This window comes from Aythya fuligula, chromosome 3 (genome assembly GCF_009819795.1).
Source record: "Aythya fuligula isolate bAytFul2 chromosome 3, bAytFul2.pri, whole genome shotgun sequence".
NCBI lineage: Eukaryota > Metazoa > Chordata > Aves > Anseriformes > Anatidae > Aythya > Aythya fuligula.
Window position 1 is genome coordinate 82,866,725 of NC_045561.1, and position 14,707 is coordinate 82,881,431.

The following is a 14,707-nucleotide window of genomic DNA, read 5'->3' on the forward strand; positions in this document are numbered from 1 at the left end:
TCAGTTGTCATGTTCCTCTGTGTTCTCATTAGCCCTTGTTTGACTGCGATCCATCCCCTACTGCCTTCTGAATTAAGTGATGCTACAAATACAATTATTGTGTTTTATGATGTCTGTTCCTCAAATTACTTTAAGGAAAAAAATAAATGCAACCTGATGGCTATGGGGAAACACAGGAAAAATGTGCCATCCTTTCTTTCCCATTTTCCTAATTTATACATTCACTCTTCACAGTACCTCTGACAAATTACAAAAATGTAATAGGAGCTGTACGTAGTAACCACACACACATAAAATCTAAAAACGCCAGAACAATGAAAGACCTACTGTGCTGTTATCACCAGGCAGTTATAAATATCTAATATTTACCCTTTTTTAAACCAGTTTTTATCTGTGTTGTTCTAGCAATGAACTAGTATCACCCTGTAAAAATTCCTCAAACAGATGCTTATAATTCTGGTATTTCAAGTCACGGTTTAGGGAGCAATTTTGCAGGGCACTCATGTTTTAGGGTACTTAATGTAGTTATTAAGCTTAAAAAAAAAAAAAGAAAATTTTCAGGAGGTAACGTGAATCCTTCTTTAATTCTTTTCTTCTTCTAATTACTTGTACAGTTTTCAGCAAATGTACACAATGTTCATTTTGAAGTGATTTGAAAAATATGTAGGTTGCATTGACATAGAAACAAGAAGCATTATATGAAGTTAAATTTCAAAACTTTTTCTAAACTATTATTCTAGTCTGAACTATGTTTTATTCTTTAAAAGAAAAAAATAATGTTTTTAAAAAGAAAAACTTTAAAATGCCAACACCAACATCTGAAGAATGGTGAATCTCTCAAGAAAAACTGTTTTTACAATGAATATATTAGCCATATTTCTGAACAAAAGGTAAAAACTGTAATTTCTAGTGTGCCCTGTTAATAATTTGTTGAGAAGCAATAATAGTCTGAAGGTTCTAACTTAAATGCTGAAAGAACACTTCAACTTTTTTTAATTGCAGGTCCTTATTTTTGTTCATTTTCTGGTAAATGAATGCAGAAAGCTCTAATACCACAGTGATTTGGTATAAAGCAATACAAAAATCCAGCCAACCATGTGGTAGGGAGGAAAAAAATTATAAAAACAAAACAAAAGATATTGCAATTACAAGAAAACATTATGAAAAGTTTATTTTCAACTCCCTGCATTTTCATGTTTGGCTCTTATCTGATTTCTTCTGCTTAATTGTTATTTGGAACTGTGCCTTGGAAGACACTACTGCTGCCTCTCCTCTCAATTTGGAAAGTGTGGCAGAGCAGCTCTATTCAGCTTCAGAGCAGTGAACATAATTGGAGCCCTAGTTCGCAAGCATGAAAGGAGGTGCTGTGCCTTTGATTAGAACTACCATCTCTCTGTGGTGTTTATCTGAAGTGTTATTTCTGTCTTCAGCATCCACAATGCCAAATTAACATTTTACAATGCCTTCCGATGAGCTCCCAGATCTTGGCTAATGCTCAGCTCTCCCTGACGTGGAGCCTGATGTCACGCTCTGCCCTTCTTTTAAGTGCGACCCCGGACATTTTAAAGAAACCTAAGATGTTGAGATTTTTCTCTTTCCTAAAATGTTTAAATCCCGCATGTCACGCAGAATTGTGAATTTGAATATATTACAAAAGCAGAGGCATAAGAAACAAGGAGCCTTGCTGGAAGCAGGCAGTCCCTGGACTGAGATAATTTTACAGAACCTATGACTGGGAAAGAGATGTTCACAATGTTCCAGTACACGCACGCGTCCCATTTAGGAGAGAACTCCATACACATGCACTAGGCAAAGCAGAGCTGGGACTGCTAGCAAAGAACCATTACCAGTGGGGCCCAAAAGAACATTTGCTGCTCCTTTTTACTCAAAAGAAACAGGTTTACGGATTTGCCTGGTTTAACATGTGCAGGGAAGATATTAGAATATATAGCAACTAGTGCTCTGCATCTGGGTGCATTTCACACATCAGTGCCCAACATTGTTATTTTCACTTCTTTTTTTAATGGAATCAAGTGTCCTGTCTACTAAATAAGGGCTTTCTAATTTTATGTTATTTATTGCTTCAGAGGGGGAGGAGAAAGAATTTCCTAGCAGAGTAAAAATAAACTGGACATCACCAGCCAGAAAAAATACCAGCACTAACTGATAGAAAGTGTTTCATTTAATATAAAACATAAATTATTTAGAATTGTAGATAATTAGTGAAGTTATTAGTAAAAGTTCACAATATAATACTCAAGCAAAAAAAAAAAAAAGATTAATGACATGTACAGCTGAATAAAGACTACAAGTATAACAAAATACACAGTTTGATAATGAAATATTTAATTCAGAAGAAAGAACACATATTTGGCAAGACTGCTGCCAAAGCAGCCAGGAACTCTGACAAAACTGCAATGCACCTTTATTATATGCATAAAAATCTCATTTGAAAATATAAGTGCCTGGAATTTGCAACACTTATTTGGATTGGAAAGCATGAACAGTCCCGCTGAAGTCTGACTAGTTGCATAGGTAGTTACTCAACAATTTGCTTAAGTGCTGCACAATGTTGTCCAAGTGAATATTTCACGTCAGAAAAAAAAAATAAATTAACAGCTCATGTTTTCAGGTACATTGTAGTGTCAGCATTCCTTTGGAACTTCACCATTCTGAACACTGTTCTATTTTATATACAAATAAATAAAATGCTAATTCAAGAACTTTTGTTGTGGTTGGGGTTGTTTTGTTCTAGATCACACTTTTGGACTCAATTCTCTGCTCACTATAGACTGATCCACAGTCCACAGAAATGCCTGCTTAGCCTAACTTGGGATATAACCAGATGGTTAACATTGTATTTGTTAGTGGGATTCTCATGAAATATGAAAGTGCATTTCAGATTTTACCAGTCCACGGAGGAACTGGACATTCAAGATCTGTTAATTTCAAGAAACCCTGATCAAAATTATTTTGAACAGGCTTACACCACTGTTAAGTCACAACTGCCACCATTTTGTGTATTTTAGTTCTTTTTTATTGTTTTTTTTTCTTGTCAATCTTAGAAACAAGATTGAAGTTGCATCATTCAAATACATTTCTGTGTGTATATTGAATGCCACATTGGTATTTGAAATTAAATTATGACTACACGTCATAGCATTCAGGCTCAAAGGCAATATTTGTCTTTCCACTTGTGCTCAAGTTTGAGCCTCTCGCTGCCCTTTTCTTCTTCTTCAATTCCACCCCATGGGCTGTAGGTTCATTTTCAACACCATTAGCTGTAACTGATGATACAGGAGAATCGAGACCCATTAAGTTGGGCTGATTTTCTGTCTCGTTCTTCTGTATCCTTTTCTTCTTTTTCTTTACACCTCTAGGGGAAAGTAGATATAAAAAGAGTAAAAGAAACACAAAGTTAGCTCAAATTTAGAGCTTTTTCCACACACAGCTGATGCGTTAGAGCAATTGTCTGTCTGTCCCCCTTGAGCACAATGCTCAAACAGCTACAAAAACTACCATTCCACTGAAGAACAAAGACAGAAAAAACATGAGGACAAAATATGAGACCACTCTATTAGTCTGCTTTTCAACATGTCATAGCATGGCTTTAAAAAGAATAAAAAGAACTGCTCATGATCTTAAAAATCAGCAAGTCTTGTTCAACAATCAACACATCATTAAACACACAAATTACCATTCTCCTCCAAGGATAAAATCCATTGCACTTTTCTAAGCTCAAACACCAAAATAACTGCAATTTAAGAGAAATTCATGTTTTATTTATTTAACCATTGTATGGGAGACGACAGGCAGGAAAAGAGCAAAAGATTATTTTTCCCATTTGAACTTACCTAACCTATGATATGTTCATAGAATTAGTGATTATGTCTATCCATGCTTCTCAGATGTCATATAATGACAAAAGAATTAAAGCAAGCTCCTGTGCTTATACTAGTTAGTGCCTCAAACAAGGAAAACAGGCTGGTCTTGCAGATGTTGCCAGGGACTACGCAGATGTTACACCACTTTTTCCATGCATCCCCATTCTTGACAGAAGCTGTAACTTTATATATACAATACTAATTTAAACGTAATCTATCAAGGGCAGGTACTGTCTTTGTTTAAAATTAGTATTACATGTAGCATAAACTGATCTTTGTTTGTGACCAGAACTATTAATCTTGGATGCTGCTGAAATATGTAAACAAGCAGAGGAATCAAGAATGCAATGAGATGGTGTAGTCTCCCAAAAAACATTGCTGTAAGACCATTACTAATGGTGATATTGTGCTAATGTAATAATTTTTACAGATTAAGATGTTTACATATTGACCTTCCTGATGGAATTAATACTACCTGCCCGTAAGTTTTATTTATTTCTTTTAACCTAAACTGTTTATTCATGAAAATGTGAATTGCTGCAGCTCTAATACCAGAACATCCTGAGGGAAAAGGTTCAGGAAGTTAAGACCCTCTGCATTAGGATTCCTAGGACAAGCTGAAAAGCATTGTCACCTGAGGAAACCTGAGATCAGAATCATAATTAGCCAATAAGCACAATTTTCTACCAAACTGAGTGTTCAGATGGGTTTGATGTGTAATCATTGTAAATTTATGGAGAGAGCACTACCTTGTGCAGCTCAAAAAAACTGAAATGGGAATACATCTAGGGAGATAAAAGTCTGTGCTGAGAGATGGTATCTAATCTTTAATATTCAAGGAGTGAGGCTATCATGCAGATTTTCGGAATACATCTAATCTGCTCAGATTTTGAGAAGAGGGTTTCATCTTTTTATTATTTGAACATCACATCAGATGCAGTAATGTAACTAACCTTTGAGATACTTCGATAAAAATTTTAGTTGTCTATTATACAGACATTTCTGTTTTTTCTAGAGTCTGCAGAAGACAGGTTAACTGCTTGGCTAAGATAAAAATCCGCTGCTATCCTGGATAAAATTTGTTTTCATGTTGCAAAATGGTATTTTAAATCTGGAAATTCTGAATGATAGATATTCCAGCGGAACTTGCCCTTCAGTTTCTTTTGCAGCAGGTACTGTGGTCATAATGAATAGTGTTCTCTATTAGGCAAAACATCAAACACCCACTTGGAAGCTCAAAGAAAGATATAGTGTGAATTGTGGAGGTCACTTTTCCATAGAGAAACTGCATACTTTGTAATCACAACTGAACTGATTGCTATGAAGTTTAGCTACTGATCAGTTCCTTTTATGTATTAGCATGTGACATGGATGTTAAGTATATTTTCACAGAAAACAGGAAGAAAATTGAAACTTTTAGATCAAATATTTAATTACAGATTGGATTGGATCTCAAGTCACATTGAAATCACTTTTAGATGCTACAATAGAAAACTTTTTCAGTTAGAATCTTAACTCCTGCCTGCGTGTCACCTTCTAGGTATTTCAACAAACCAGCTGCAGTGAACAAGAAAACTACAGTCCTGTCACAGCCTCTGTGGGTCATCATTTCAGGCACAGAGAAGTGACAGTTTTAATGAAAAATATGCAGCCATGTTTCTGAGATGTTTGACTAACGTGTACTACATGGATAACCTCTAAACAGAAACATGGAGCTGTCTTTCAAAGTAGTGACAAAGAGAAGAATATCCTTTTCCAGCTATTAAAACAGGGCAAGAACTTATGGACTCTTTTGAAAAACAAAAAACAAAACCACATAGTGTTTGCAGTCACTGCTATAATAAAAGACAACTGAATTGCATTTCACTGTGTTCTAGTCCATGGAAAAGCTTGCAAAGTATGTATTTTCAAGGCAGCTAATATATAACAAAGCCTAGAATGCCTGGTCAAAGGGAAGCAAAATACAATACAGCACTGTAGTACTGAAACATCTGTTTTTCTCCTTTTCATATTAGCTCTCTCCTTATAAGGTACAGCATCAAACACTATCTCATAGCATCTTTCACTCTCCCCCACCATCAGTCAGGTATAAATGGCTCAGTGCCTTGAGAGTTTGTGAAAGAGGCTCTGAAACACTGCTCTTTGTCCAGATGAGAGAGCAATGACATGAAGCACGACTTCAGATTGCCATCTCCGTAACATTCCTACTCCAAAGGTTCAGGAGGAGGGAGTACATTCCAGCAACAAAGGCATGCGGGCAGCTTCCCTCAACTTTTTGAAATGCAACTGAAGAAGTTTGGGGTCTATTTCTTTAGCATGACACTTCAGTCTGACCTCTTCTCAGGGTAGACTTAGCTTCCATTAAAATGAGTATTTCACATTTGACATGACTTGAAATTCTTGAATTTCGTTAAATAATTTGTGATTCCACATTTTAAATCAGTGGTCCCGCATTGGTCAGTGGTTGCCCGGGAAAAGGCAGTCAAACAAGTTTTTTGCTGAAGTTCTACTAACACTGTTCAGTCATCAAATTTTTGATAATGGCTTCTGACAGATTGTATCAGCTGTCACAGTTGTACTTTTAAGTTGGTACTTTTAAGGCATTTCCTTCCTTAAGTCCTATCAGAATAGTCATGCTCAAAATTCAACCCTGAATTATACCAACTTATTACCAACTTATAGTTTTACAGTCCCTTTCTCATCAAACATGAGTGTTGAACTTTCCATTCACAATTTATATTCAAGTCTAGATACAGGTGGAGAGGTAAAAAAAAAAAAATCATTTAGGATTTACAGATGTTAAAATTACATATGTAACTGCATCTGCAATGTTGAGGGAGGGTTAGAGGACCAGTCTGGAAAATAATCAGTGAAATAACTTTGCTTAGATGACAGATACCTAAAGTGGTAGATAAAATACCTCAAGAAGCATTTTCAGATGTATTTTTCCAGGTACAAATGATTGCAGTAGCTAAATATATTGTAGCAGCTCCTGTTCAAAATGTTGAGATCTTATCTGCTTACAGCACACAACAAATGCACACAATTTTTAAGAAATGCAAGTGTCACAATCAAAGATGGTAGCTTGCACCTTCTCAGTATGTGACCTTTTCCAATTTGTACTACTTTTTAGAAGGTGTAAAAATATTTTTTAATTTGTATCAATAAAGTCTAATACATAATGAAGAAAAGCCACAGGACAATCCCGTGTCCCTTCATTTTTATTCTGATGTACATTATGGTATATATTTGTTTGTACATGCGTATAGAAGTTATTTCCTTCTCATTTTCAAGTGTGAAGCACTCTTTTTGAGTAAGTATCCTAACGTTACCTTCTTGATTTGCTTGCTAAGACAGTTTCCTAACAGTAGTTACAGATGTAACATTGCAAATCATTTCAAAAATTTCTTGCTTACTGTGTCGCAGGTGAGTCTCTATCTGTGTCATGCCCTGAGATACATTTCAGGTCCCCCGTCTTACTGATGACTGGTGACATCTGTAAAAGAAAAAAAAAGCAGGAAGGTAAAAAGAAGAAAGACAATGGGGCCAACACATGTACATTGAAAACCCACCAGCTTCCTGAATAAGGAGAGAATATACCTTGTTTGAAAACTAATGTCTATCAGCCATAAAATGTTAACTCCTATGTGGTTACAAACAAGGAAACAGTAGCCTGTTTTTTTTTTTTTTTTTTTAAGTAAAAAAAAAAACTACTTGCAAATAGAAGACAGTTCAGGTATGTGTAGAAACAAGAAGTTATGAATCTGCTAAGCTTAAAATACAAACAGTCTGTGAAGAGAGTAAGTTATTTCTGCTACTGGAGAATGCTAAAAAGCCATCTCATTGCATAGTTTTAACAAGAGATGTCTAGCCTTTTTTTAAAAAAAAAAAAGTTTTTTAAAAAAATGTTAAAAAAAAAAAAACAAGCAAACAAAAAAAAAACAACTCCAGGTTACTTTACTACTCAGGGCTCAAAAGAAAAAGAAAAAAAGAAAGATGGAACTAACCCTCTGTAAACACTCTTCTAATTCCATCAGGAAGACATCATGTCCTTGCTAGATTTTTTTCAGTTAGTATGAGACCTGAGTTTACTGTCTTCATTGACACCTTATTTTCTCTACTTCCTTCCACCCAGACCATTCACAAATGTCTTTATCTAAACCATACAACTTAATTTTCATGGAGGACAGAAGCCAACACAACTGACAGGCCTGACAGCTCACTCAAAATTTGCTTTTTTGGAACAGGGCATACAAACACATCCAGCCACAGGCCTCTAGAGCACCACAACCAAGGAGAACTGTGGAAAGCAGCACAGCACACAATGCTATCAGTGAAAAACTGTTGTGGACTTCAGGTTGACAGGTTTGCTACATTCTGGAAGTGTCTGGTATGGTATGCATGAAAGAAAAACACGAGTTGTATCCAGGCACCTGTTGTGACAGTAGCAACCGGTCCCTACAAAGAACCTGGAGAAAAAGGGTCATGTAGTAGAACCCTAGGCCAGAGAAAGGAGGGACAGATTAGATTCGGTACTTTCCAAAAAGTAATATTTTTCAGGGACTGAAGAGAAGAATGAGCTTGAAACTAACTTGGCCCATGCTCATGATTTTTTAGTTCAGCTTCAGATTCATAGCCTGCCTAAAGCAAAACCTCATTGTTTCTGAATTTCTCAGATGGTCCTGGTGTTAAAAAGATCGGCCCATTCAATTCTGCCAAGCATAGATGTACTCATCTGCTTGTAAATAAGATGTTTAATGTTCTGGTATCAGCTTGAATTGCTTAAGGAAAGAGTTGGTTATTGATGTTACTGCTCTGGAAAGGCTAGGTAAAATAGGAGCAGTATTAGGAAGGGAGTGCCATTCAGCAACACTAGAGTGCCTGACAACAATACGGCATCTAAATAAGTAGCCACAAAGTCAACAAGATTTTTTGGAAGTAACAGAAAGGATAAAAGATAAAAAAAAGATAGTTCTTGACACTTTGGTCTGCCAACTGTTTATTTCATTTTGTATGACCTCATATGCAAGGTATCACTCTAGTGATAGCCACTCTACGTAGAATGGAAACAGAAAACAATGGGTTGCTTCACAACCTTTTTTCTTTTTTTTTTTTTTTTTTTTTTTTTTAATAAATTAAGCATTTGTTTCAGTATGTTGAAACAGAGTGAAAATACCCTGTTTTCAAACACTAAATTTATCCATCACAGATTTCAAAGCCCTAATAAAAAACACTTAAAATTCCACTGTCAAGTGCTATTGTCCAATTTTAATTCTGGATAAAGTGAGGCACAGATTAAAATTGTCTTGACACATAAATAAAGACTATACTAGAACCAGAGCTCATATTTCCCAAACCTCAGTTTTAGGTCTTGAAGAGTTTAATTACTTTCTTAAACTCAAAATGGAATTAATTAAAATAAAATAAAACCTAGTCAACGCAAGTAGTTTAATGAAATTTGAACTTTTTTGTCTTGGTCCTGATCCCTACTATTATTTTGTTAGTTTAATATTATTTTACTGGTGAGTTAGAAGAAACAGGATCAAGCTCCTATTGACTTACTGAAATCATATAAAGCACACTGCCCACAACAACCATGTGCAAACATTAGTCATTAGAAGTAGTCTGCTGAAATAAGTTTGCTAGATTAATTTAGACAAAAATCAAGCTTATTAAAATGTAGGAGTGTAGCATTGGCTGAAGTAGGAAAAAAATCTGTTTCACAGACAAAATGCTTGTTAATACAGAAATAAGCTTCAGACTAAGTCAATGGTAAAATTAAATACAAAAGGAAGAAATATAATGCCATTCATATGAAAATACAAGTGACTGATGTAAAGGGAATGACTCTCAAATAGCTAATACTTCCTACATCATTCATAACCTTGTAGCTCCTTGCCATACACAATAAGGCATTCCCTTTATTTGCAGTCAGAACTGATTTTTTTCCCTGAAAATCCTATGTGAACAATGCTGAACTTTTTTTTTTTTTAAACGTTCCATTTTTAAGTGTATTGTACTAATACTATAATTAAGTGTGGATCTTTCCAAAGCCCATTCTGCTAGAATTCCCTTAAATGACACTACAGAAGACTGACATCTCTTACATTTTTAAATACTTTCAAATACCAAAACACAGAAAATTATACTTGTTTTACAATCAGGAGGTTAAAATACCCACTAAATTAAGCTTCTTAACTGAAAGTTCCTATGATCTGTTTTAAAAACTACTTGTTACATAGGCTTGTCAAGCACAGCATTTCAGCATAGGTACCAAAGAAAGAAAGCACACAATTAGACTACCTTGCAAAACCTGTGTTCAGCTGGCATGGTAATTAATGAGAATTCCTAGGGTATGTAGGGACAGACTCCCAATTCTCCAGAGTACTATTTGAATATGATAGCTTTCTTACCTCATTCCTACAAACTTTCAAGCACGTAATGAGGCAGGAACTGCACAGATACAAGATCTTTTTGAAGCAGATCTCACTGCCACTACCTTCTGTTCTTCCCTATCCCACTTATCTTTGCGTCCTTCTTAGCCTAGTCCTCGACCTACATTTCCCATCCCAGCGATGTAAGCAAGCAGTAACAGTACTGAAGGAATAAGTGGGGTGGGGGCAGATGCAAGAAGGCAGCACATTAACTAGATGGTGCAGCAAGAGGATGAAAGCAGGAGGAGGAGCACAGTGAATAAGGCAGTGGAGGGTAGGGGGGCAGGCAGGAGGTATGCAGGTAATGAGGCCGTGGTAACACTTGTGTATGGAGAGTGCACCAGGGGCACGCTGATATAAGGAGCAGGCAACAGAAGTCTTAGAGTATGGAGGGCTGAGGAGACTGCTCATCTCCTTTCCCTATTTCTAAACCTCTCTGACCTCTTATTTTGCATGGGCAGACCTCATGGGATGCTCCAAACACCTCTCCACTGTTGTTAGCGTGTCTGTACTAAGATTCAGCAAACTGCATTGTAACAGATATGGTGTTAGTAAGTTCATCCACAGTGCAGAGCTTAAACATTCAAACCAAATTACTAGGGCTGTGTTTGTTCTAAATAAAAAATACAGTAAATGTGTCAGATAGTTAATATTCATATCTTGAACTTTTCTGTTCACAAGAACAAATACTGAACACAGTACAACATATGAGGTCCTTGTGCAGTGCCACCAGTGGTGTTCTGTTTTGTTGCCTTATTCTAATTCTCCACCCTTTGAAAAATACAGCACACCAGAAAGGCAGGAGACCATCAGAAGTCTCATCCTAACTAGATTTTTGCAGTATTTTCCTCTAGGCTGCGTAGAGTTGTTTCTATAACTGAGGTCTGGAGAGGTAATCTGACATGTCACGAGGCAGATGGACAGGATGGAGCAGTACAGGCAATCTGAATTTATTTTCTTCCTCTATTTAGGTGATGCAAGCCATAAAAGTAAAAGCTCTTGCTCTATAGCCTACTCTGTACAAGTAAACTTTCCCATAGAAGCTGTTTCTACAGAACGTCATCTAATTAAAGATTCATTGGATCACAGACAGCAAGAACAAACATGTCCATGTCATTTAAATTAATCTTTAGGACATTAAACTCTTTTTGTATTAAGTCTATATTTTGTTTTCTATTGCAGTCCATGGATGAAATGATTTATACTAACATACTTTACCACCCGAGACCTATATTGAAGCCTCCTGTCAAAATTTTTCTAATGAGTCAAGTTTGGGAGAACTGATTGTGACACCACACCACACTCCTTATTCATTTATCCTGTTCTGTACCTCTCCAAAGATTTCCCCATTAAATCAATAATTGACAGGAAGTTTTGCTAGTGGAATTGCATAGATTTATTTTGCCCTGGCCTTCTTATTTAAAATGCAAAAATAGAGAACTTCATATATAAAGTTCTCTAATATTAAGTGCCTGCCTATCTAAGTCCATATTGTCACCCCTATGTCTAAAATTATTACCACAGTTACAAGTACCTAGCAGAACTGCAGCTCTGTGTACATCAGACACATTGAAATGAATTTTTCTTTCCCTTGAAAAGCAGCTAGACCACTGAAGTGTTCAGGACTATGCTAACATTCACTAGCTTCCACATCTAGGAATGATAGAGCCACAGGCACAGAGGACTTTGCCTTGTCCAGTCTTTGATACTGTGAAATCCTGTGCCTGCTCACAGCTAGGAGAGACCTACAGGAAATCTAGCGGATGAAAATCATAATTTTAAGTGTCACAACTGAATACTGACAAATACCATACCTCTGAAATCAAATCACTGGAAGACTGTTGGAGAGACAGCAAAATAAAAAGGAGGAAGAGTGGAGACAAGGTGCTTCAGACTGAAGCACTATGGTTCAGAACAGGTGTTTTCAGCCTTGAAGTCTTGGCCTCTGGGAACTCAACTGTGGTTACAGCTTTGCATTAAAATTTGCATAAAAATAGTTCAATCCTCTTCAGAAAGAGGCTATGAGGACCCGAGGAGAAAACAATGGGGAAGAGAGAAGTTAGCTTGCTTTTGAGACCTATCTTAACAATATAAATGTCGCTCAATAGTATTTTTGGTTCTGCTTCGTCAGTTCAGTGTCTCAGCCTGATTCTTCCTGTCTTTAAATAGACCACAGTCACTTACAGCAAATTACTATGGATGTCATATCATCTTTGACTTTTTCCCAATAGATACTAGTTTGCTTATTAAACAAATAGCTTTTCTTTCAATAGCTCAAGTAACACTGTAGACACAGGCACAAACATTTGTGAGACAGAACTCATAGGAACCACAGAGGTGGTTTTGGACCTGAAAAGGAAAGTGCTACCAGCTGAAGTAGCAAAACACTTGCTTAATACTATTCAATCTGAATAGCACAAACTCCATTTTAAAGGGAAAATAGAGTACCTAAAAATAAACTACAGAAATAAAAAGATGAAATATGTTAAGGTCAGATTTTGCTTGAGGAAAATAGTCTATTCCTAGTCGCAAATTTCTGTAAGAAAGATTTCTTCCAGAACAATCAAAACAGTTACCAGGATCTGCAAAGTTGTATCTATTTTATAATGTCTATTCAATGGCTGCTGAGATAGACCACACAGCAACTTTGCAGACTGATTCTAAAAATGCATGGTATCTTTCAGCCCAGAAGGTGTCAATGCCTTTAGAAGAAGAGATCTGTAATCACATTATGCAAGAATGAAGTCCAGAATTATCAGCTTCACCATTCTAATTCAATTGAATATCACATTTTAGTGGGTCTGCAACCTCTCTGTATCTTCAAAACACACATCTGATGTGTGAAAGTCTTCAGCTCTATTGATAAAAAAAAAAATCTACCTTGCTAATTTTTATAAATGTTTCTCAGATTCTCAGCTCTTTCTAGTCCCTCCTTTTCCTAACAGTTGATCAGTCACTAATTGTTTCCCACTAACCTGAAGAAAGGCACAATTAAACAAAACAGAATCAGAACTATAAAATTAACATTTTTGATGAAACTAGCAAAGTTTCTAGCTAGCATTTTTGGAGATATTGTTGAGTAAGTTTGCTACGCTTTTTAATTTTTAGTTATAATTAATAAATTGCGAGTCCACAAAAACAACCACATTGAAAGAGCTCAAGCCCAGAGAAAAAGCCTCAATAGCTTGGCAGGTTATTTTACAGATGCTAGGCTGTCTTATAACCTACTCTGGAGAAAGAAAGTGAGAACATGAATTATTTATGTGAACACAGGGATAATCTCAAAATTTGTTTAAATATACATAGAGTCAAATTTTGATGATCTCTAGTTAAATTATCCAAACCATGTAATAACAATGTAGTTCTAGGAAGTAAACAATTTTTTTCATGCTTATAATCATTATTTTATACCTTGACTTATTTTTTCAACGATAAATATACTAGGAAGAATATTTTCTTATGATTTTAATAGATATTTTAAATTACTGCTTTGTTTTGTCCATCACTCCTTCTCACTATTCCCACATAACCCAACTGAAATACTTAACATTCAGAATCTTTTTAGAGGCATTTGAAATAAAAAGTGGTAGGCCACCCCAAATTATAAAGCCTAATCACAAAGCTTTTAGACAGCAGTACATTTCTGGAAAAAAAAAAAAAAAAGACGTACTACATTGAATTTGAAATGTCTCAGACTTGTGAAAATTTTACAAAACCCGAAATTCTGATTTCTAGCACAAAACTATCTGAATTCCTGTCTTTTCTGTATTCAGCTTAAGGCACCTGAAAACAGCAGATTTACTGGACCAGCCAGTTGATAGGTCTGCCCCCATTACTTGGAATTCTTCAACAGCATAGTGAGAGCTTCACTCCATGAAATTTCTATTGGCAGTTTAAATGTATGTTGTAATTAAACATGATTATGACCTAATTTTGTGGCTCGGGAGTTAAGTAACTCATAAGGCAGGAAAACGAGGTTTGCATAAAATTATTATGTTATGAATGCAAAGCTGATGGTAGAAATCATTTTGAAAGCTCTTTGAACTACAACAAAATGGCCTGTATTTGCAAAGATTAATATTGGACCCTAAGTATTACACACTCTTCAAATGTTAATGATTCCACTTAATTCACTCATCGTAATTTCTGATGCTTAGCTAGATAGTTAGGTACTTATAATACCTGCAGTTGGAAAACTGTTTTTAATAAGATTATACGGTATTGTCAGTGATACAAACTACCATATTATTCACCTGCATTTCAGGTGCCCTTTTCAGACTAGTATGGTAGCAAAATCTCATGAGTAGTTGCTATGATGATTTCCACAGTAATCACATTTTTGCAGTCTTAATTAAATATTTAAATATTCCCTAAAAATACACAAAGAAC

At 35.8% G+C, this 14,707-nt stretch overlaps 1 protein-coding gene across 1 annotated transcript in view; it reads right to left on the reverse strand.

The window, feature by feature from the left end:
* Positions 1 to 2,324: 2,324 nt before the first annotated feature.
* Positions 2,325 to 14,707, reverse strand: part of AHI1 (Abelson helper integration site 1) — a 92,883-nt gene continuing 80,500 nt past the window's right edge. Inside the window, exons 25-26 of the mRNA XM_032185281.1 lie at positions 7,301 to 7,380; positions 2,325 to 3,376 (exon numbers count right to left, since the gene is read on the reverse strand). Coding sequence (XP_032041172.1) covers positions 3,148 to 3,376; positions 7,301 to 7,380 — 309 coding nt within the window. The 3' untranslated portion in view covers positions 2,325 to 3,147. The remainder of the gene's footprint in view (positions 3,377 to 7,300; positions 7,381 to 14,707) is intronic.